At 43.5% G+C, this 24,620-nt stretch overlaps 1 protein-coding gene across 2 annotated transcripts in view; it reads left to right on the forward strand.

Annotated features, from left to right (window-relative positions):
* The window catches only part of LOC125013473 (tyrosine-protein kinase receptor UFO), a 33,207-nt gene extending 8,627 nt beyond the window's left edge, over positions 1-24,580 (forward strand). For both annotated transcript variants that reach the window (XM_047594185.1, XM_047594184.1), the window contains 19 exons: positions 1,534-1,750; positions 2,169-2,269; positions 2,375-2,557; positions 6,758-6,838; positions 6,931-7,046; positions 8,826-9,021; positions 13,263-13,402; positions 13,501-13,645; positions 13,783-13,800; positions 14,436-14,565; positions 14,783-14,874; positions 17,799-17,894; positions 18,100-18,177; positions 18,563-18,655; positions 18,912-19,033; positions 19,640-19,749; positions 20,954-21,113; positions 21,712-21,848; positions 22,417-24,580. In XM_047594185.1, the coding sequence (XP_047450141.1) occupies positions 1,599-1,750; positions 2,169-2,269; positions 2,375-2,557; positions 6,758-6,838; positions 6,931-7,046; positions 8,826-9,021; positions 13,263-13,402; positions 13,501-13,645; positions 13,783-13,800; positions 14,436-14,565; positions 14,783-14,874; positions 17,799-17,894; positions 18,100-18,177; positions 18,563-18,655; positions 18,912-19,033; positions 19,640-19,749; positions 20,954-21,113; positions 21,712-21,848; positions 22,417-22,879 (2,613 nt within the window). In that variant the 5' untranslated portion in view covers positions 1,534-1,598 and the 3' untranslated portion in view covers positions 22,880-24,580. The remainder of the gene's footprint in view (positions 1-1,533; positions 1,751-2,168; positions 2,270-2,374; positions 2,558-6,757; positions 6,839-6,930; positions 7,047-8,825; positions 9,022-13,262; positions 13,403-13,500; positions 13,646-13,782; positions 13,801-14,435; positions 14,566-14,782; positions 14,875-17,798; positions 17,895-18,099; positions 18,178-18,562; positions 18,656-18,911; positions 19,034-19,639; positions 19,750-20,953; positions 21,114-21,711; positions 21,849-22,416) is intronic.
* Positions 24,581-24,620: the final 40 nt, after the last annotated feature.

A 24,620-nucleotide genomic window follows, 5' to 3' on the forward strand; every position in this document is an offset into this window, starting at 1 on the left:
GTGTCACAGTGAAACGAGGCGGCGTTTGAAACGTTTCTCAGGAGCTGCTGAATTATGTTTTTTTCTTTTCGTTTGCTGTTTGGGTGAGACGGGTTCTGCTGGAATCCTCCGGGGTCACGGTGAAGGGGCCGAAGGTTGGAGGTTGACTGTGACTCGCGGGGTGGCGGCGGCGGCGGCGGCGGCTCGACAAGCCTGAGAAAATCTTCACAGGCGTCACTCAGATTGTCGTAGTCCAGCTGTAGTTGTTGTGCTTTTGCTCTCAGCTGGGGGTGCTTTGCACACATTTTTTCGATGGTTGCGACACTTTATTTCCTCCTAAGAAGTCTGAAAAAAAAAAGAAGAAGTTTACACTCATCACAGTTATGATGACTTTCTGTTCAACATTTTCAGAATTTAGAGCTTCGTTCTGATCACTGTTCTCTAGCGCTGAGCAACAGGAGCAGGCGTCCTCTGACAAGAAGCCTTTGTCCTGGTATCAGTGCTTGTCCTTCCCAGGTCAGAGTACACCTGTGTGGGATAAATAAACATTTATCATGATTAATTAAGAAGTAAACACCATAAGTCATGGGTCTTCAACAGGGGGTCCGCCGAGGGGTGCAAAATCTTTTGGTTGATTAGACATTTTTTATGTATTTTTCTTAATTTTCCGCAACAAATTTAAATTTCTTAAAATATACATTAACATTAAACCATTTTACTAATGAGATAAATGGAGGCAGAAAACCTGTGTATTATTTGCATAGCTTAATATTGAATGCAAACATGATAATAATGATACATATTTATAAATGGCACTAGGCCGAGGTTAATATAGAACACATATAGGTAGGAGCTCCCGACTTAATCTCTCATTAATTTGAGGGTTTTAAGGTATAGGAGCCAAGTGCAGGACCAAAGGAGATGACGCCGGGGTGCAAACAAAATGTGGCATGGAGAGGAAATAAAAAAACACGGCGATGTGACGATAAAGTGGAGACAAAACCCAATAAGCAATCAAAGGAAAAGGCAGGGAGTAACACCAAACAGGAAACGAAGAAACTTAACAAAATAAAACAGGAAACTCAAAACATGGATAGAATCATTGCAGGTTATTATTTAAATGTTTAGGTCATTGGTGAGATAAAAAGTCTCTTGGTGTGGTTCTGGTTTTTATATCACTAAACTGAATAAAACTTTGGGTTCAAACTGTTGTTTGGGCCAAATAGCCTTGAGTTGCGGTGGAGTTATTCAACAACCAAACTAAACAATCATTAACATGTTCAGTGTTTTTCTCTTAATTCTGGAAAACTATTAGTTATTTAAAGGCGTCATTCGCTCGTGTTTTTTTTTTCACCTGCTGGCTGCAAATGTTTGTGTAACTCGAACATCTTAAAGGCAAAAGATATACGAGTCAAAGTCCAACATCTATCCAGCGTTTTATGAGTTCAGCACAGTCTCAGATCAGAAAATATAACAGCATGAAATAGGTTTTAATATTTGGTGTAAAAACTGACCCATTGTCCCTTTTTTTAAATTTTTTTTCCTCTCTCACAGTCAAAGATTTGGAGTTTGTACGGAGTCCCGACACCATCGTCTCCTCCCAGGGCAAACCCGTAACGATGCAGTGCAGCCTGAAGGGTAAAGGGGGCGAGGACGAGGACCCTCCCGATGTGGTCTGGTACAAAGACAGTAATCCACTCCCATACGCAGACACCAACCAGTTCCAACTTCCCACCGACAGCAACGGCTGGATAATCATGAGCACACTCAGGTAAGAGGTGATTTTCTGCTACACTTCTACAGTTGCTTTTCTTTTTTTGTTCGAGTCAATCCTTTCGATTTAACGGGATTTAAGGATTTCAAGCTGTTGTGAGGCTGTTGTGAGGCAGCCACTCCTGGCGTGCGTCAACACATCTCCTCATCTGTGATGATTGCATGCATTTCCGGTTCCTACGCCTTATTTTTCTCCTCGCCGAACCAGTCTTGTTGCTGGATTAAGTCACTATGTCGGCTTCCAGCCAGTGTTGAGAAAGAAAAAAGTTTGTTATAAATGATATCATCCAAGGAAAATCCCATGTGTCTCTCCAGCTGGAGGTTCGTGTTTTATATTCTGGTATGACAGGAGGAGAAAATATGGATGGTTTTTCATGTCTTGATCTAAATTACAACCATTCCTCTTTATAAAACAGAATTGAGGAGGTGCGGCTCCTCGACATGGGCTCCTATAAATGTGCTGTCACATCAGGAGGAAACCAGACTTTTTCTGAGGAGGGAAAAATTCAGCTGGAGGGTGAGTTCAGCTACAAAAATAAGCAACTTTCCTCTGAGGGCCACCGTCGTATTTGGATTGTTTAGGGAGAGTGAAAGACCCTGACTCAGCTGATTCTCTCCTCAGGCCTTCCCCATTTCTCTGTGGGGCCCCGGGACATGTCTGTGGTGGCTAATGTGTCTCTGAGCCTGAGCTGCGTGGCCCACGGCCCTCCGGAGCCCGTCAGGGTCATCTGGCTGCAGGACGGAGCTCCACTCAACTCACTGTCGGACCCTGTGGCCCTGTCGCCCTCCACGCTCAACCTCACAGGTATCATCCGTCACTCTCACACCAGTTAAAACATATCACCTCAGTCGGCTCCTCCAGGGCTCACGCTTTCCACTAATGAACCCGACAACTGATTGTTTTGTCCATTTTTATCCATAAGATATGAAAAATATTACATTTAATGGTAACATTTTAATAGTTCCCCCACAAATTAAATTAATTTAAAATGCAATGGTGACAGTCAGACACTAGGCCCCGCCCCTATTGGCTGCTGAGCCAATCAAAATGCCGCACATTATATTATACACTCGGCCAAGACCTTATTCAGTCTCCAGGTGAAATCCAGACACACGCCGCTATGTTTATGTCAGGTATGTTTAGGTTTACGCCAGTTGCACGGTCATATATGACCTGTGCATTATTTGAACAGCTTAATACTTAATGATATTTATAAGGAGCACGAGTTTAATACAGAGCACATGCACTCGCTTGCCACTTTATTAGGTACACCTGTTCAATTGCTTGTTAACACAAATAGCAAATCAGGAGACAAGTTCAAACCGAGCATATGTCAATATGGACCAAAACCTCATATATCCATATTGAAAGTACGACACCAAGAATGAAGGCAGTTCTGAAGGCAAAAGGGGGTCCAACCTTTTACTTATTTGCTCATCAGTTTGGGCGTCCTTGTCCTGAAAAACGTTGAAGACTCCTGGGTTAGATCAATGAATTGTGAGTTGATTGATTATTGCAACCTGATTCAAACACTACACAGAAATAGATTCTTCCAAATCCCTTCTTCCACGGCTCTAACAAAACCACCAAATAACTGCCCTCCCTTAAAGGGAGGAGGGGGGGGTGATGGTTGGCACAGTTCCAGCGGATCCATTGAGGACGTGCCTCGTGGTTGGGTGAGCAAACTCAGAGCAGCAGGCACGAGAAAGACAGAGTCGGGAGATGGAAAATTAACGTGCCGAGGGACGGAGTGGGATAAAAGAAAGGAGAGGAAAGAGGAGCGTTTTTTGCTTGTGCTTGAATGTGAGCCACAGCTGCCTGCCAGATAGCTGGCCCGCGCTACAGTCCGGCGGTAGGGGTATGGGCTGAGCCGGGTGAGTCAGACGGAAGGAGGGAGCGTTCGGTTGATGGGTCTGGTTTGACTCATCGGAGCAGGCCGCCTGGTCCCGACCAGAATCCGTTTTGCCGGTAACCCACACTCACATCTCTGGAATGGACAGCTGCTCTGGCAGACTACGGGTCCAGACCACGAGTCCAGACCACGAGTGCAGACCACGGCACAAAACACAAATAATCCTTCAAGAAGCTCATAAAGAGAATGGAGGCATGAAGCACATGCAACACCCAAAAAATGTCAAGTATGAGGTTGTAGTTTTTTATAGTTTTATTGTTTAATATAAATGTCGAGAATTCGTCCCGTCTTCTACAAGTGTTTTCTGGTTTCACAGTCACGTGTTCACATCATTTTCTACTGGTTGAGAGAGGAATTAATGCAGTAGATTGACTAAGGATGGATTATTTTACTGTTATGATGAGTAAATATTGTAGAATAATCCCAATGCCCCGTGTTAACACAGACTGCTGCGAAGATTAAATGTTATCAAGATGAAATGAAGAATTACGCTTTCATTCATTTTGACATATTTATTCATATTTAAACACTTTTAAGCTGCTACGTCTGTGACGTCAGTAGCAGCGCGACCGGCTACCGTAATACCTGTAGTGTGTGCGCAACACCTTTCTTCTCATTCATGAAAAAAAGCTAAAATTGGGGACATTTTCAGGGACAGCTTTAGCCGGGGGACAGGTCATCCAAAACGGGAGACTGACAGAAATCAGGGACGTCCGATCACCCTAAAAAAAAAAAAAAAAAAAAAACAACCAACACGGCACCTTTTATCGGCTTTTCCCTATGACCCGTCTTCATTTTCAGACTTTTCCGTCTAAACCAAACCTCGCAGTGACACAGACGCACCGTGCATGTTTAGAAGCGATACATTGTTTCGGTATATATTAAAAATTTATATCATAACTTAAAAAAATATTTGGTATGTACCGGTTTACCGTCCAGCCTTAATGGCGTGTATGAACAGAACTATGTAGAACGTCGTTAAGATAATCCGCTATCTAATCAAACCAGGACTGTACTGTGTCATTCCCAGCTGTCATGAACCCTGTTGGTCAACACTGTGAAGATCATGAGCTTCTTCTTCTTTAGTGACCAACTATAACACTTCTTCAGCTCGGTGGGGGTGGGGGGGATGTTGTTTTGCGGTTTGCTGATGAGGAAGGAAAAGAGGAGAGACGGAGGAGCAAGTGGCGCAATCTCGAGATGGCCTGATGAGCAGTTCATTCGCCCTCACAGCCAGTGGTCATCCCTCACCCTTCCCTCCCTCCCTCCTTCCCTCCCTCCTTTTTCCTCTCGCACAACCCCTCGCTTCACCCGGCGAGGATCCGTTCTGTTCTTTTTCCGGCGGCGGCGGTGGCACAATGGAGGCATGGTGCCGTTGGCGCAGCGCGGCACGCTGCGTAATCCCGTGTCAGTTTGTGGCTTATTGACAGCGTCGGGGTTGTTAGATAACGGTGACAAAAACTTGAATGTCACATGTTTCTGTGTTCTGTGTGTGCCCCGCGTGTTTTTTTTTTTTTTTGTGTGTGTCTGAGTGTGAGCCCATGTTGTGGAATGTTTGGAGTGAGTGCGCAGTGACTCACTTTCTGAGAGGACTCATTCTCTCTGTCTCTGTTGAATGTCACAGTGTTTTGCCCCCTTTCAGCGGAGCCCCGGCCTCTCGGAGGCAGCGGCTCTGCCTTTTCTTTTTCTTTTTTTTTTCTTTTTTACACCTTAGACCTCAGCAGGACCGGCCTCTTTGTTCCCAGACACAGGGAAAGAATTTTTCTGCTCTCAGTTTTTTTGCATTAAACACCAACTGCAGCCGATTTCATGCTCACATTGTTTGAGATTCTTAAGAGTTGTTTTGCAGCAGTTCAGTCTTCTTGATGCAGCTTTTTTAACCACATATAACAATTTAAATACTCTAGTAGCCGCTATTACCTTTTGAGACAAATTTAGTCCCCATCTTCAACCTAAAAAGCCTCATTTTATTGTTTTTCCCATGCATCAATCTATTGATTATGCTCCATAAGATTAGAATCAAGACAACAAAAGCTTCCGTTAAGAAAATCTTGAAAGAGCAAAGAGGAATATAAATGGTTCAAGACTTCACCTCAGTGCATGTTTGCCTGTAATCGATCTCGTTATGACAAAACCAAACTATATTTGCTAATTATTTTATAATTCTTCTAAATATTGACGTCACAAACAGAGGGAAGCTTGAGGTGAACACTCATTGGTTAGACTACGTTGTGACTGAAATTACGTTAGGTTAATAATTACTTGGAGGATTCCTGTTATGTGTAAATGCTAATGCTAACCGCTAGCTAACTCAACATTAGTTGTGTGTTTCAGGGGTGTTGCATTTACTACGTTACCCTCCGCAGTGGTTCCTCTTACTTCTTGTAAAACATGTTGGAGAGGCTTCACTTGATAAAGACAGACCAGACTTTGTCCCCTCTGTGTGTCCTACTTTAGTTAAATCGTCCATCCAGTGAGTGAGAGTGTAGGGGTCGGTGAATGTAGTCCCATCAGTCAACTTTTTTAAAATAACACTCATGGTCTCAGGGAGTGAGTGTATTAGTATATTCTCTAAAATATGCGTTTTCCCTTGTCCATTCTTGCCAAAACAGTCCATTGAAATATGCTAACCACTGTTTACACGCTATATGTTTGAGATGTTTTGCCTCCAGTTAAGCTCCGCCCCTCAAAAAACGCCACATTGTTTACAAACTGTGAAGGGGTCTATAGTATATTGTGTTTTTTGTATTATATATGTTGTCGAGTGCCTGTACGTTGCTGCTGCAACTGTGAAATTTCTCAGTTCCTGTCTATTCTCACTGTAAAGAGGTTGAAGCTGCTTTCATGGAGAGATTTCTTATGACATTCAGAAAAATTTTTGCTTTCACATTAACAGGCACCCACTAAGTGATGGTAATACTGCTGACAGAAAGATCCTTTGTGGAAACTATTACCGACACACTAGTCTCACTTTAGTTTGAACTTCTCACACCGACATTAAGTCCGAGTCAGCACGCTGAGCCGGCAATTCTGTTCAGAAGACCTCAAATCTCACCGCTTCACACTTTTATGTTTCACGTTTTTCGACCCAGGTCTGAACAAGACCAGCACCTTCTCATGCGAGGCCCAGAACGGGAAGGGCGTGGCCACGTCCGGATCCGGTACCGTCACAGGTAGGTGCCGCACAACGGGAGACACAGAACTCTCTCTTTGATTAGTCTGTTTTCAATAGCTTTTATCTGATCATTTTGTTGCCTTTCCTCAGTTCTCCCATCGAAGCCCCAGAACGTGACCGCGGTGGAGATCACCCAGACCGCGGCCCGGCTGTCGTGGCAGCCCGGTTTCGGAGGCAACTACCAGATAATCCGCTGCTCCGTTCAGGTGAGACGTCACTCGGAACGTGAGGGGAAAATACCGCGGCTGGCCGAGAAAAGCTTGCCTGGAAAAAAAAAATCAGCGCAACTGTTTGACCTGGCAGCTTAAACAAACACATCATTCAAACCGGTGTTTGCAGACTGATTTCCGAGGAACAGGGCTTTACCTTTTAGCTTTAGCCTAATTTTAAAGAAAAGAGAAGTAGCTTTTCTTTTCTTGGCTTTACTCATCCTGAACCCCTCCCTGCCTTATTCATGAACCAGTGGATCATGTTTCACTCTGGGAAAGTGGCCTCCTGGACTAATCTTACGTAGCATGTCTCTCTCTGTGTGTGTGTGTGTGTGTGTGTCTGCCACTATTCTGCTTCGTGCTATTACAACTCAGAGCTCAGAGGAGGAACATTTTCTCCTGGAAGAGGGAGCAGCACAGCACCACCCCTAAACGTCTGGTTCTAATAAAGCTGCCCCTCATACCTCTAGCTGTTCTTGCCCCCCCTCTCCCTCCTTTCCCCCCTCACAAGGGAACAAGACAAGGGGCCTGCTTTAGCAGAATGGGGCAAAAAAATCTGAATTTAACACTTCACTGTTTGGCGAAGAAGAGAAACTGGGGCGAGAGCAGAACGATGTTGCGCCACTAATAGACACATAAGAAGAACAAAGAAAGTCTGTAAAAAGAAAACAGGAAAGACAGTGACAGCAGGTATCGCGGGTCTGAGCCATTCGAGGGGAATGCAGCCTCAAGCCGTGAGTCAGGTTTGAGCTGTACTATTAGATTCGAAACGCTTGTTGTGCTGCCCGGTCGGTGATTCATCGAATTAAGACTCTCTGTTACAAACATTCATACCAGTCTCTCATTCATGCAACAAACTCGTGGGATCTCAAACTCATGGAGTCACATGGAGAAAAAAAATAATAAATAAAATCTCATATACTGACAAATCACCACCTGCTCTCACACACACACATCTAACATGTTTGTGTAAAGCTCCATTTCACCACAATTATAAAGTGTAAAGCTCGTCCTGCCAAGTGCAGCCTGTAGCCTGGGGGAGCTGCCTGATAATGAGCAATACAGCAGAATAATGAGACCAGCCAGACCAGCAACTTTATTGTGGTTTTTAAGGATTGCTGCAGTGAAGCATTTTCCCCACCTTGTGTTCCTCTTTAAGTGTGTTTACTGCGCAGAGTTTGCCGAGGCAGCAGGTTTCTGCCGATGGTTTCTGGCCGATGAGTTCTGTATTCGGTGCACCTTGCTGAGTCTGGGCCACGTACAAAAGAGCAGTGCAGCAGGTTTTACGATGTTTATGGCAATTAACACTTAATAACTCCCCCCTCCCCCACAAAAAAAAAAAATCCCCTCCTGCCTTCAGCAGAATTACATGCTAGTCCTCCCTTTTTTCTTAAGAAGATACAGCTAATTATTAGAGAAACAACTTTAAATGCACGGAGACAGAATTTCTCTGTGAAGTTTTTCTTATTTTTACATTTGCATCAAGAATTATATTATAAACAGAAACCTACTTCTATAATTTTCCATTTAGATTATGATTTTCACAATTATAACTTCATCCCGTCCATTTGTATCTCGCTGCTTTCTGTCTGTGTCTCTAAAGCACTAATGCTCTTGTTTATATCATTTCTTTATTAGTGCATTTATTCATCAAAATCTTTGCCTTGAGTTCGTTTTGCACTGAAACGACGGCTTCCTCTTCCCGTTTGTTCCGTAAAGAGTCTAAATGCACGTGTGAACGCCGCCTCGTCTCAACGTTTTTTTTTTTTTTTTCAGGCCAAACACGCAGGAGACCCCTTCACGTCCGGCCCCGACGAGCTGATCCACAACCAGAACGTGAACATCCCACCAGCCACCCACCTCATCGAGAACCTGGAGCCCCACGGGCGCTACGCCGTCCGGGTGGCCTGTCACAGCAGCCAGGGCCCGTCCGACTGGTCGCCCTGGGTGGAGCTACGCACCAGAGAAGGAGGTGAGTCCTCCGAGGGCAGAGATTTGTTTGTTTTCACCGTGTCTAGTTGTGCATACGTGGGATTACTTCCTCGGGAGTGTGTCGAGGTCAAGGGCGTGTTATCTGGCTACCGATTTAGCTCAAAGACCAAGGCTATGGAGAAGCTAGCAGGTGCCACTAAATAGCTTTTTAGAGTATTTTTTTTACTCTGTTGCACAGACAATCTTAATATAATTTGCACTGAATGTTTGGACATAAAACATGTCTGGTGTTTAACAGCTAACACACATTTATTCAGTGCACGCAGTGTGCATGGGCCTTTTAATGGGATATTAAAAGATAATGGCTTTGCAAGGCCAACCTGTGGTTTTTTTAATTTGTCCAAAGTCAAAAATTGTGTCTGGGATGTATTCAGATCGGATATTAACTATTCTATTTTTTTGTAGTTAATGTGCTGCAGCTGCGTCCTAATGCTTTATGCCTCGGGTTGTTGGTTTTACCGTCTACAATTGAAGCTGTCATAGGCTCTGCAGCACTGGAGTCACATCCGTAGAAACGATTTGCCTTAATCTTTGCCTCGAGGATTAAATTGTTATCACTACTAAATAATAGTTTTAAAGTCTTGACTCTAAGATACTTTCATTTTTTTTTTTTTTTTTTTTAGAGATTAACTTAATTAACTGCAGACCTACATCTGCTGGTTGTTTATTCAGTTTGGTTCTGTGTGAGTCAGGACTTACTGTACGCTAACAGTGAGCTACGGGAGTCACGTTACAGTCGACCGTTAGTCATAATATTCCTTCTCGTTGCCCATTTAACTCTGAGTCTGTGTTTATGAAGGATTCCAGATGCGAGTCACCGTGCCTCCGTGGACCCGGTCTCAAATGTAAACTGAGGTGGAAGGCTGGCTGGTATGGAAGAGACAGAGAGGAGGTGGAGGTGGAGACGGGAAATAAAAAAAAAAAAAAAAAAGAAAAAAGGAAAAAGGGAGGGTTGAATTCTCCTGAAAGGCTGCAGTTAGTTGTGGCACTGTGTCCAAACTGTAACGCCAGGGCTCTGCTGCGAGTTTAAACCGAGGTGGGATTTTCCATGCCAGCTCATGCCGTCTCTACCCCTGGATAAATAGGAATGGAATGGAAACAGTGCACAGGAAAGAGGAGACTTAGGCCCATGCGAGGGGTGGCTGGGGCTTTCCATGATGGAAGACGCTTATAATGTGAAAACTCTTGTTTTTCTCATAAAAAGGAGAAAAGGAAGAAGTAGCCTCCCTCCTCCCCCCACACCCCACACACCCTCCTCCCCCCCAACTCCCTTGAAAAACTCGCGACAGTCATAATTTTCAGTTCTTTATTCCTAAGAGTTCGTACAAATCTTTGTTTCATTTCAAGTAAAACAAAATCACAAATTGCTTAATTTTCGCTTTGAACGACACGGTTTGATCCTCGTGCACTTGTTGCAATCAGTCACAGGACGGGAAACAATTAAGATAACATTCATTCAGCTTGTGTTCAAACAGTTTGGAAGGAACCGGAAAGTTTGCGTGTCTCTCTGCTTTTGTTCCCGTGAATATATTGTGCAGATTCTGCACGTGTCTGCGCGTTTACACACCTTCCATTTCCTCCAAGCGTCTTCCGTCTTCAGCTCCTGTTATTATTATTATTACTATTGTTATTTCCCGCATCCCCAAACAAGCTGGACAAGTTTTTTTTTTTAATCCAGTCTTCTCTCATTTCCCCTTCTTTCTTTCTTTTTTTTTTTGAACTGAGTTGACCTATGATTTCTTTTTCCAGCACATGCAGCCACTAGGCACTGTGGGAAAAAAGCTGGGAAAAAAAAAAAAAAAAAAAGTGGGTTGCCACTGGGAGCAGGGAAGGAATGGATGTAAGAGCAGGGAAACGGGAGACGGGGGTGCTTTGAGAAAACACTTCATTTTTTTTTTTTTTTTTTGCTATTTTCCCAAAGCCCACGATTTTCCCTAGAGTGGGAGAGTCTGGGAGAGGAAGTGAGGCGACCCTGTGGCACCCTTTTAATCCTAAAGCTGCGACGTGCTCGGCCCAAACAACTCCACAAAAATGCGTCTTTCTAAACAAAATGAATGAAAGAATGAATGAGCACAGAAAAGGGAAAGAAAGTGATTCCCCGTTTCCCTTTAAACATTTGTCACGTAACTTCTCTCGCTGGGATGCCGCAGCTAATCACACGACGACTAAATCCACCGTCCTCATGGAAGTGAGTCACGACGACGTGGCGCAACACACATGTGTCACATTTAATCTTGTTTATTACTATTTCCTGAAAAAAAAAAAAAAAATGCTACCACAAGCATTAAATAATTCCTTTTTTCAGGACAGACAACAGTTTGTTCCGCTGTGAAATTGAAACCTCGATGTCCTGCGACGATTTTCATGACACTGACATTCGTGTTCCCGAGTCTGGAAAACAGGTTTCCACTAGTAGGAAAGAGCTTGTTTTCCTTCACGGGGGAACAGACTCCAGAAACCCGGGGGTGAATATGTCAGCTCCTGGCTTAAGGATGACCCCTCTTCCGAACACATGTTGACCCACGCGGAGGCTAACTAGACCGGGAGGAGGAATGAAATGAAATGCGGCCCTCGGAGAGAGGAACAGAGCCACGTCTCTGATTATCCGACACTTGTTTTTTCAATAGCAGCACTCAAAGGGATGTGAAACAGTAGTCTGCCGCAGATGCAGATGTTAGCCTCTGCTAATTGTGGCTCAAGTGCTTGTTTCTCCGTGTCCTGCCAAACCTCGGCTGCTTTCACTTAGAACACAAAGGAACAACGCGAGGCGTTTTTACTCCGCGGTTTTTCTGCATTTCACGAAAAAACAGCACACGTTTTTTTTAGTTTTTTTTTCCTTTCTCCACAAAGTTTTACGTCACCAGTTAACATCCCCCGTTCTCCGCCGAGAAGAAAGAAAACTCGGAAAGACTGACATGGAATCGTGCTGGACGGACGACAGGGAAAAGATGAAAAAGGTGGAGAAGAAATGTAGTAGGTGGAGAAGGAGGCAGGGAGAGGAATGATGGAGCAGAGGTGGAGCCGAGCTGCTGGAGCGAGGCTTGTTTTTGTTGCTGCTGGAAAGCAGAGACCAGGGACCACATGTGGAAACAATCACCCACCAAACGCTTCCTGATAACATCATCCATATAGGCTGGGCCATGTTTCCCAAACTCTCAGTGATTTAGCCCGTGTGTGTGTGTGTTAGTGTGTGTTAGTGTGGGTGTCCTGCTATTCTGTGGGACTTTAAAAAGCCCGTAAAAAAGCGAGAAGCAAAGACAAAAAGAGTCTTAACTCAAACGACAACAAAGGAAAGAAGCCCTGTTTCTCCTTGAGAAAAGGTTTCTCATCTCTTACACACACACAAACATGCACACAAACATTTCTCACACTATTTCTAGCATGGTATTCAGCTTGGATTTCTATCCACTGGTTATTTTGGCTGCCAGCAAAATTTTCTTACTCTTCTGTTCCAGAAAAGGCAGAAAAATAAAAAGGAGTAAGCAGAAACAGAGATGGAAACAATGAAAGGGGTGGCACGGAGGAGCCAAGCGCAGGATTCATATTCATGTGTCCATGTAGCTTAGCACGTTAGCAGGGTTCGCTCTGGACGACTTAAGTGCACGTAAACAGTTCTCCTTATCCAATTAAGACTCAATTGGATTTTTGTGCTGGTGTATGACCCTGGAATAAAAACATAGAAGAAGAAGAAGAAGAAGAAGAAGAAGAAGGTAAACAGAGCCAGTAGAAGAACCACCTGAGGGATGGCGTCATCTTATCTGCAGCAGAAGTAGCGTGCACATTAAAAAGCTGGACTATTATCCATCTGGTTGTTGTTTGAAATACCGGTCTGACAGCGACTCTTGTTTATTATATGACCGGAAAGAGGGCTGTATTAATCCACTGACAAAACACGTATCGCCACCTAGTGTGGTGGAGGAGAAGGACATGTTCCTGTCAGATTTTCTTGCATGTTAAACTGAGATCACATTCAGAAAGTCGCATTTCGAGCGTAGCTTGATTAATCTGTGCTTGTGGCCTCGGATACCTTTTTTTTGTCCTGTCCTATTCTCCCTCCAGCTGTTGTAGTTATGCACACCCCAGAGGCTCTAAGCTGTCAAAACAAACACATGCCGGACCCCCCGCGTTAAGCCCCCTGTCCTCTGAGCTCTGCAGGCTTCTACATTTTAAAATAAAAAAACAAAAAAAGACAAATGCACTAAAAACGATTTTGTGTTTCAGTGCCAGAAAACTCACCTGCGAACGTGACCGCTGTGCTGAACGGGACGGAGGTGCTGATGAGGTGGGAGGGGCCTCCGGGGAAGCTGAATGGAGAGCTGCAGGGCTACAGGGTGGAGTACAGCACACCTGCAGCACCGCAGGTCAGTGGGAGAGACACCGTCCACACAGTCTGGTGGCGAGTGGAGAATATCCAGTCCGCTCGATGCTGAACTTCCCTTTGCTTTTCTTCCACTCACAGCTTGTTGTGGACACCGGACTGGACCCCGAGCTGTCAATCAATCTGTCTGTCCCCTTGTCCAATGTGTCTTTCCGAGTGTGCGCCTACACAAGCGCCGGTCAAGGACCCTGGACCCTCACACAGACTCTGACGCTTACATCTGCTGGTGAGTGACAACTAAACCACTCATATATATATATATATATATATATATATATATATATAAATACTAACACGACGATAAATAACATAATGAATGCGAACAAATATTGACTCGAGCTCTGTTTCTTTTCGCACCCGCAGAAATGGGGGAGTCTAGAGGTGAGTAATGGCCGTCTATGCACACACATGCTCTTCTGTGACCTCTCCGAGTGGCACAAAATGACAGTGTGATAGTGGAAGTGAGCTCATGGTGTTTTTTTTCTTTCCACCGCACGACTTCTCTTTCTGATTTCTCCGTCACTCGACTTGCTTGCTGTGTATTTTGGTTGAAAAAGGAAGGAAGAGGGAGGAAAAAAAAGAGAATTGAGGATCTCAGAGACACGGGAAAGGGGAAGGAGGAGGAGGAGGAGGAGGTGGTGGTGGTGGTGTGGGTGTGGGTGAATGAGTGGGGGGGGGGTGGGGGGGGGGCTGAATGGGGTGACGCATCATAAATATTTATAACAGGCTAGAACAGTGTAGCATCTCTGTTTGCTTTGTCTAATAGGCCCAGACAGACAATTCAAACAACAAGAAGAGCAGATGAAAAGAGGAAAGAAAAGAGGCAGGGAAAGTTGAGGGAGGATGAGTGCAAACCTTGTAAGACTGTGACGTAAAGAAGAGTTAGTTATACTGTTTTATACAGATTAAATCAACTTCTCTGTCGCCTAATATATAATAATAAATACATATAAGTCCGAAATTGTTTTCGGCTGAAGCGATGAACATGACTAAACCCTCCACACCCCTGTCCTCAGATCCGTCCTCGCCCCCGGCCTTTTCCTGGCACTGGTGGTACGTGGTGATGGCCGTCACCGGAGCCGTGTCCATAGCCGTGCTCATGGCTGTTTACGTGGCCAAGCTGCGGCGCAAGGAGACGCGATTCGGGTGCGTAGGTCGCCAGGGCTCCTCGTGGGCGGAAAGGGAGTGACTCATTAGCCGTGCCAAACCAGAAAAACATTAAATGTTTTATTTCCAGCAGCTCCTTGACCTAGTTGCGAGACTTCTGTTTGCATTCTGCAGAGCAGTAATTATAACAATGTGCCATTAATTTCAGCTGTTCACACTTACTTGCTTTGTGTTTTTTGCATGCGTGCGTCCACAGAGAGGCGTTTGAACCCATGATGGAGAGCGGAGAGCTGGTTGTCAGATACCGCGCTCGCCGCACCTACAGCCGCAGGACTACAGAGGCAACGCGTAAGTGCTTCCCTGCCCCGGCATGTTCGTCAGAAACGAGACACTTCATACTCGCCCCCTGAATGTCAATGTCCCTGAAGCGATCGCGTGTCCAAACCTGCCTTTGAGGACAATTCCAAAAAAAAAAGCATAACAGTATCTCTTCTCATGCCCTGGGACTGGATCCAGAGGTTCAGTGGAAGGACACTGATGCCTCTCATGTCGCACAGTGACGTCTCTAATCTCCCCCGTTTTAAGACGGGGATCACGTCCTAAGTTTGTTTGGTTGATCGAAGCCGGGAACACAACCAGCTAATGCGTTTCCCCACAGCTGCGACAACACTATATTATTTTTTATAATCACATCAATTACACGTTCGGTAAATTTGATAAGGTTGCGTCCCGTGCAATCAGTCAAGAACAGCGAGATTAAATCTGACTTTTACGGGTAAAGGAAATGAAGGTGAAACTTAGCAGCATATAGAGAGTTTGCACTGACGTCACTGCCGCAAAAACATGGTGAATACACTAAATACAGTGAGATCAGATTAAATGAAGGACAAATGGACTCAGCGATGATCCATACGAACACGTACGGATCTGAAAAAGTGGATTAGACTCAGTTTGTGAAATAGTTACTGTCGGCTGTAACTACGCCAAAATAACAACATCCACAAACTCATCTGACAGCCCTTCAAGAACGTAACTTAAGAAGTAACTTAAAGCAGGAGACGTTTTTCAGGTAAAGGACTGATCAACACATTGAGTAGGGACCCCCTACCTACTACATGTGTTCTATATTAAACTCTGACTAGTACTATTTATAAATATATATTATTATTTTGCATTTTGCATCCAAGCTATCCCTTATCCCTTTATTAAAATATGTTGGATTCGTGTTAATGTGTATTTGAAGAAAAGGGAAAACTGACACTAACTTCATTAATACACAGGACAAGATGTTACAATCTCTTGTGCCATGATCCGAGGTAAAACTTAGAAATTTAGAAGCCGAGTCCAACTGGAAAACCGACCAGCAGACCAGCAGTCAGCTACTAACTAGCCTAGCCTAGCTAGTCCCTAGATGGGACATGCAACTACACTTCAACCAACACTTCTCCCCTTTGCCAAGATCAGAAGTAACACACAAGAAAACACCAGCTAACAAGCCTGGACTTCAACCAACATGTCTCCCTTCTGCCAAGTTTGGAAGTAAAACTAAATGTGAATCACAAAAAACACCAGGTTTCTGTGCCTGGATTCCAGTTGTTTCTTCTAAAGCAGCTCTGCACCTTTTGTTTTTAATAAATTTTTACAATTTAGACGCTATTAAAGCCTCAGATTCAAACTAACGCTGCTAATCTTTGTGCTCAGCTGTGGCCGTAACCATGGAGACTTCAGCTAGCTGTGACATCACAGGCATACCCTCTGTTGGAGAGTTTAACGGGGTTCAGTTACACTGGGGAATGAGCAACTTGACGTTCCTATGTGATTTCAAAATGAACCGCAGTGAGAAATCTAGCTGTGAATTAACCTTTGGGGAATAAACGTAGGGAGTTTGTTCAGGTGGAGCGACGGCGAGTTTTGCAGGACGCTGTCACCAGCCTGCAGCCCCCGTGAGCCCGTGATTACAGGCCGAGATACGTACCTGTAAACACAGCACAGAGACTCAAATTTCACACAGCTGGATCGCATCCAAAACCCCGACATTGTCGCTGGTGTAAACACACCATTTATAAAAAAAATCTTCACGCACGAGTCTCAACTTGCCGCAGCCTCAAAAGAGGCCAGAGAAAAGGCGAAACTTTTCAGCGCGTAAAGCGATAGGAGCCGAGAGAAAAGAGACGTGGAGATAATGCGCACTCTTGAGTGAAGGATGAAAAGCGCGCTGGGAGTAGAGGAAGAGGTCAGATTGGAGGGATTTAGGCAGGATATGCGCTGGCGGAGAGCGCTAGACCAGTCATTTTGGCCAGTTCTCAGGACAAAGTCAAAACCCCGGGGTTCCGGTTATTGCTGCAATAATAACAACGGCCGGTCACGGCAGCATGTGTTGGAACATGCCTGAGGCCTGACCACATTGTTGTCCAACGCGTGGCAGATTGATAGCGCAGCAGCAGCTGGAGGGGGAATCGCCGAGCGTGTTGTTGCTTTGTCACGTCCCGTCGTCCCAGATGTGAAAACAGAGCCAGCGTCTGTAGCTCGGTCCCGCTCGCCACCATGACAGCCAGCTGTGGAGGAGGTAACATTTAAAGGCAGCATTTAAAAAGCCAACCTAAATCTTCTGACCTCATCTCTTCCAAAACCACCACCCCGGTCCCTCCAGGATCACATGGTCACGTGACCCGAACCCAGAGAAAAAAAGAGGACGCCGTCGAGAGGCCTGATGTCACTTTCTGAATTAGCTTTTGGTTTTTGTGGTTTTCAGTCCGATCCAACTTTATTTATAAAAAATACACCGAAAGGGGAACAGAATAAAAGAGACATGAATAAAAGAATTAAAAGCCTAAAACATGAGTAAAGTGAATTAGCTCAGATAACCTCTTGATTTATTTGTAGATTAAATTGTGACAATTAGGAAAAAAAGGGGTTTGAAATAGAATAATATTTATTATTCTAATAATATAACACCAGGGCCTCTAACTCTTTTTACATGAACAAACAGCAGAAAACTAAAAAGATTTAATGAGGGAGTTTTACAAGTAGATTGGATTGTTTTAGTTCGGTTATAGTCTCATTTTCCTTGTTGTTTGAGTCTGGCCGTATTTATTAACACTTAGTTTTTGGCTTCGAGTCGTGCATCGTGGTTTTGGAAAAGCACGGATGGCTGCTTTGTACAACCAGGCAGTTTTTCTCTCCCCCCCTCCCCTCCTCTCTTTTCTATGTCGTTAATTAAAGTGCTTTGTGCTCCAGGCAACATTAAAATTCCTGACTTTTTTCCTCTCCAGTGAACAGCCTGGGTATCAGCGACGAGCTGAAGCAGAAGCTCCAAGATGTGATGGTAGACAGACATAAACTAACCCTGGGAAAGACCCTGGGAGAAGGTAACTTTCTATAAGTTGTAAATCTCTCTTCTGGAGCTGATATTGAAAAAGTATCGTACTCATTTGCCTCAGCACCGATGCTTTTTCTCCAGTGTTTTGGCCCCTGACTGTAGCGCAACATTTCAACTAGACGCTGTTCATCTGATGTGATGTGAAGTTTCGTCTGAACTGGCTGTTTCGTTTTATCGCTTTATTCTTTCTTCAGGAGAGTTTGGCTCGGTGATGGAGGGGCTGCTGACTCAGGAGGAGTCTGTCCTCAAAGTTGCTGTCAAGACTATGAAAAGTGAGTAGACAGTATAAGCCACTCAACAGTTCCCACAATGAACCTCCTTCATCTCGGCTAACACAGGCCGATTGACGGGGCTGCCCCCACTTTGGGTCAGAAATTAACAGGACGTCCGGGGCAAAAATCTCAGTTTTTGATCAGAAAACAGACAAAGATGCAGCTTGTAGAAAACACTGTCAGAAGAAAAAAGCCAACCCCCCCTTAACATAAAGCATAGTGCCAGTGTAGCATCAATTATGTTAAAACTGGATTTTGAGACGGCGCCACCACTAAACAAGCTTCATGAGGGTTAGAAATAACAACCCCGTTAGCGCCGTGTGTTCCTGACTGTGGAAAGTGGAAAGTGGAAAGTGGTCTCACTCCTGCACCATCTTCTCTCCAGTTGCCATCTGCACCCGCTCGGAGATGGAAGATTTTCTGCGAGAGGCTGCGTGCATGAAGGAATTTGACCACGCCAATGTCATGAGGCTTCTAGGTGAGTCGGGCGTTCGCTGGGATGCTAGCGTGTCCTGGAAAATTTCAATTTACAATGTTATTTCTCTTAAAACCTCACTGTAAGTTCTTAATATAATACACTCTGCACATTCTCCAATGGTAAATTAGGTAAATGAGGCGGATATTTAAAAAGTGCGTGCACATAGATGAAATTAACCCACTGCAATGTCATCTTATTTAAACCAGAAAATCCAAGACTGAGGCTAATCGCGAGATAAATTGGGGTGTTTTTATAGGTGTGTGTCTGCAGACTGTGGAGAGTGAGGGTTACCCCTCCCCTGTCGTCATCCTGCCCTACATGAAACACGGAGACCTGCACAGCTACCTGCTGTACTCGAGGCTCGGAGACTGTCCTGTGGTAAGCCTGATTAGAAAACAACGAAACGCTCCGAGTCAGCAACACACACGCACACACACACAAACCCAGGGCGATACAGTTTAACAGCTGCATGCATTTGGAGTTTATCAGTTCAGACGAATGTCTATCAGCAAAAATGCGATCCAAAGTTCAGCTCAGATGTAAAGTATTTGTTAAGTGAGTCCACACCCACTCCGCTTTTGGCAAGCACGTACCAACTCTGAGGTCATGAGAGACAAGTGTGTTTTGTGTGTGTGTGTGTGTATCTGCAGTTTTTACTCATTAATGGATTAAGTGTTGTGTTGGAATCAAGAACTGCCATACGCAGTAAGTCCCAGAAGAGCCGTGTTGAGAAAGACTGGGCCTAATCAAAGCAAGACTCGCTCCAAAATGTAGAAACATCCATGCGCTCTGGCAAACTTTCAGAAAACTTTCAGAGCGCTGGAGCTTATTGTTCCCACAGGAGGAGGCTTTTTATATTCGCTCAATTCAGATGCTTCACAGAGCAAAGATGGGCACTGGTGCCCTCTACTGGGCAGAAAGTAAATGTCAGCTGGTTGAATACATGTGTGAATTAAACCCTTTTCTCTGTGTCCTGTCCTGCAGTACCTCCCATCTCAGATGCTGGTTAAGTTTATGACAGATATTGCTCGGGGGATGGAGTACCTCAGCGGCAAGAATTTCATCCACAGAGACCTTGCGGCTCGCAACTGCATGTAAGAATAATCTCTGCTTCCGCTTTTTACTTTTTTCAGTTCCTTTAGGTTTCCTTGTTTGCTGTTTCTCTTTCTCTTTTTAATGGTGAAGTAAAACACGAAGAACAAAAGCCCACTGCAATAGCAAAACTGTGCAAACATATAATTATGTGTTTTGCATGTAAAAATCTTAATAGTAACCCAGTCCGTGTATGTTTTAGTCATTGAGTTTTCCGTTCAGAAAAGGATATTAAAAAATAAAAAGTAAGTGGTTATTGGATTCTCATTTTAAAATAAAACAAAACAAAAAAAACATCAAGGCTTTTTTAAAAAAAAAAACAAAAAAAACAAAGCTTTAAAAACGCTCACTTTTAATTTTCTGTTTCTAAAAAAAAATATATAATCGACAGAAATACACAGAATAAAAGACAGAAACAAAAAGCGCATTTTTTTTTCATGTTGTGCGACCGGAAGTTGTCGTTTTCAAAGTAAGAGCACGTATGAGGACGGCGCTGTGTAACAGAAGTTGATAGACATGGATCAGAACGTTGTTTTAAGAAACAATAAAAGAGTCTCAGGGACGAGGACATGACTGCAGAAAAGCCAAGCCGCATATTTCAGGTAAAAACTAAAAACAACTACATGTAATCAAGGAATAGTTAGCTACTAGCTAACCACTAGCTAACATGAACTGTTATGCGTACAGAGATTTCTGCAGATGACAAACCTTGTTTTGATATCACGTCAAAAATCACGTCAGAGTAAGGCTCCAGAGACGTTTTAGCCTGGATTAGCTTAGGGAAACCAAAGATAGAAGTCGTATATTTAGGCGCTCTTACCGTAAACATTCTCGTACACCGTGCTCTTACTTTGGAAAAAAAAAACAACGTCCGGTTACAAAATATGAAAAAAATGGCGCTTTTTTGTTTTTGTGTTCTAACGATTTTATTTTTGTTTACTCATTCTCGACCCTGATAGAGAAAAGTGCCTTGAATTTCAATTTTAATTTTTTAATTTTAAAATGAAAATTAAAAAAAAAACAAAAACAAAAAAAAAACACTATTACATACATGGACCTAACTCTCACTCCAACAAAAATCTTATAATTAAACACTTAAATGTGCCAAATTATGTCAAAATCTTTTCTTTTCCAAAAATAATAATAATAATAATAATAATAATAATAAAAATACAGAAGTGTAACACTCTGATCCCTCTGTCTCAGGCTGAATGAGAATATGAACGTATGTGTGGCCGACTTTGGCCTCTCCAAGAAGATCTACAACGGCGACTACTACAGACAGGGGCGGATCTCCAAGATGCCCGTGAAATGGATCGCCATCGAGAGCTTAGCCGACCGCGTCTACACCACTAAGAGCGACGTGGTTAGTTCACATACACTGTCTTTGTCTGTGTGTGGTATTGTTCAGCGTTACAGAGTCAGGAGCTTATGTTTTGAATTATGCCACGGTTAAACCACCACCCAAAGTATTTTGAATTTAAAAACAACTAATTACATTTCTTTCAGTCAAGCCTGGAACATGGTTTCATTTGTAAACTGTAGGTTTTTGCAACAATTTGCCTAAGAACCAGCTCGGTATTCAAATCGTTGTTCTCCACATGGAGAAGAAAAGCAACATGTTACAACCACTGTGACTAACGTCTATGACAGACATCAGCAGTTACAGCTGTTAATGTCATTGCTTACATATTTTAGGGGCCTCTGTGTCCATGCACATGTCAGAGTGTGTTGATACAGTGTTCGTGTTTTAAATTATGCACATTCTTTAGTCCTTGTTCACTGAGGATGTTCAGAAATCCCAGACAGACGTGGTTGCTGGGATATTTTTCCATAGCCGGTGTTTGATTAGTGCAGATTCATGTTTGACTAGTGTGTGGCAAGGTGTGTAAAAAAAAAAACACTACAGGAATTCAAAGCGGTTTAATCCTTCCTCTTTCCCTCCATCTCTCTCTCTTTCTCAGTGGTCGTTCGGAGTCACAATGTGGGAAATTGCCACTCGGGGCCAGACACCGTACCCCGGGGTGGAAAACAGCGAGATTTACGATTATTTGAGACAAGGAAACCGTCTCAAACAGCCTCCAGACTGTCTGGACAGCATGTAAGATTCAGCTGCTTCATAAAACACACTCCAAATATGTTCAGATGTTTCCTCCTCTGATTAGAAACACATTTTATAAAGCAGTTAAGGCTAGAAGATAAATCGCTTCCAGCCCCATTTGCCTTTCAAGCCCTTTTCATTCGTTGCATCATTGGTCTTCAACAGGGATTCAACAAGGATTAGACATTTTTTATGTATTTCTTTTAGTTTCCCCCCATAAATTTGAATTTCTTTCAATACACATTAATATGAATCCAACATATTTTATTAAAGGGATAATAAATAGCTTAATATTGAATGCAAAATGACAGTAATAATGTATATTTATTAATAACACTCATCAGTTTGAGGGTTGTGGCCTTACATTATTCCTTCAGATACCAATGGTTTAAGGTTTGTAAGATCATCGCAAAATTAGCTTTTGAAGTTAAATAATAAAAAAAATGGGCCTTTTAAGATAAAGTTTCAAAATATGTGGTGATTTCTAGGTCACAGTAGAAATTAGCTGCAACTCTGTGCCAGTTATTGTGATCGGTACCAAAGGACTAACATTGTGTTTCTCCTCTAGCTACTCCCTCATGTTCTCCTGCTGGCTGCTGAGCCCTAAGGATCGTCCCTCGTTCGAGTCCCTGCGCTGCGAACTCGAGAAAGCCCTCGAGGACCTGCCGGACCCGCAAGACCCGGACGAGATCCTGTACGTCAACATGGACGAGCCCTCCATGGAGCTCGGGGCCGTCGGCGGCCGCGACCCCCTCGGAGGTCAGTCTCCCCTCTGCCTGAAGGCTCTGGACTCGGTGACGACGGTGGAGGTCCACCACCTCAACCGCTACGTCCTCTGTCCCCAACACGAGACCAACCGGACCCTCACTGACTCCTTGGAGAGCCTAGACATGCCCGTGTCGTCCTCCACGGCCACGCTGCCTCTACAGTCGTCGTGCCACTCCACCCCAAACCCCACGCCGGCTCCCGACCCCAGCAGCTGCGAGACGCTGGAAGACCGGGACGGATCCCGAAGAATGCCCTGGCAGTGATGTAGAAAACTTTTTTTAATGAAACAAATGACAAAAAACTGCCAAAGTGTGCCGTCCCATTCCAAGAACAACATCCAGCCTCTTTCTACTGACTTTAAGAAACCTCATGTGCCTCTCTACACACACACACATCCGAAGGCATTCCAAGGAAGTGAAGGACTGGGATTACTTCTTCTGTCGACCGATTCCCAGATGAGCACATTTCTGCAGCACAATCTGAATTCCCAGTCGCTTTAGCAAATGAAAAAAAAAGTCAAACTACCTGTATGCAGAACGTAAAATCATTTTTGTGAAACCAGCTCAAACACTGCCAGAATGAAAACTCAAACTAGACCTTTCCAGGGAGTAAGTGCTAACGTACGTGACCCAAATGAGCATGTTTCTCAGTAGCTTTTCAAAAGTGTCCAAACGTCCCCTTTGGAGCAATGGATTAAAAGAGAGAATGTGACAGTTAAAACGCTTTATGGAGGATCACACATCTCATACTCACAGTATACATATATATATATATATATATATATTTATACATATATATATATATAGCAGTTTGTATTACAGCTCAGTGTAGCACTCTAACAGACTCCTATATGTTCTCCAGGGTTTTTTTTTTTTACTACTATACGTCTTTATCATAACTCAGGAAATCTGAGTCTATTCTCGGGGGACAGAGGTACTGGTCAAATAAAGAGGGTACAAATAATCAGAGGTACAGGTGGATGGACTGAGGGCAGGTACACACACGAAGGACGGGATAAGCTCCTCACTTTTGCTTTTTTTTTTTTGTTTTTTCTCAAGCACAGTGTTCTTACGCGTTTTTTTTATGCTGTTTTTTTTCATATCTGTACAACTTTGCACTAATGTTTTTGTATCTGTTTATAAATTGTATATCTTTTTACGCTTTCATTTTGAGTTTGAATGTTTTTTTTTTTTTTTTGTCATGTGTCAACTAGCATATTCACAATGACAGTTTTTTTTTTTTTTTTAATTTGAAAAACGAGCAAAGACTGAGGTCCTGGGAAACATTTAAACACAACCTCATCGTCTGACGTCATCCTGCCGCTCCTGTTCTGGGATATTTCTTGTCGAGGTTTAGCACCAGCAGAGTTTTAGGAAGTCCACCGTGCATGCACTTATTTTTTTGTACATACAGTTTATGTTTTTGTTCTTTGGATCGGACTTGACCATATTCCTGCAGACATTTTGAGGGAACGAATAGTTCAAATGAGGCGCTGTGTTTTTTTTTTTTCCATTTGTATACATCAAAGGTACTTATATATGAAACTGTATACCGTGGCGTGTTATACATGTAGCATTACTGAAATCCTAAGGATAAAGTGTACATTTCTTTCAATACCTTTGGTACTGTATACTCAGACATTGTGGACCATGTTCAAATGTTACGCCAGTTTCAATGCAGATACACCTCCTGTTTTATGTGTTGAGCACTGGTACAGAAACTCCTACATCACACACACACACAGATCTGCCTTAAATGTCAAAATGTCACAACTTTACCAACGTGCCTTCAGAGAGCCAGTATTTTACATCACAGTAGACGTGTGTATGGATTTCTTTTTTTTTTTTTAAAGTCAGAAATGATTGTATTATAAATGCCTTTTAATTTTCACTGTTATGATTCATATTCGATGTTTTATACAGTACATGCAGTATTTCGCCTTACGAAATAAATGTGTTGGTTGAGGAATGACCTCGTCTTCCAGACACGATTAATTGAATTCAC

This window comes from Mugil cephalus, chromosome 9, assembly GCF_022458985.1.
Source record: "Mugil cephalus isolate CIBA_MC_2020 chromosome 9, CIBA_Mcephalus_1.1, whole genome shotgun sequence".
NCBI classification, from domain to species: domain Eukaryota; kingdom Metazoa; phylum Chordata; class Actinopteri; order Mugiliformes; family Mugilidae; genus Mugil; species Mugil cephalus.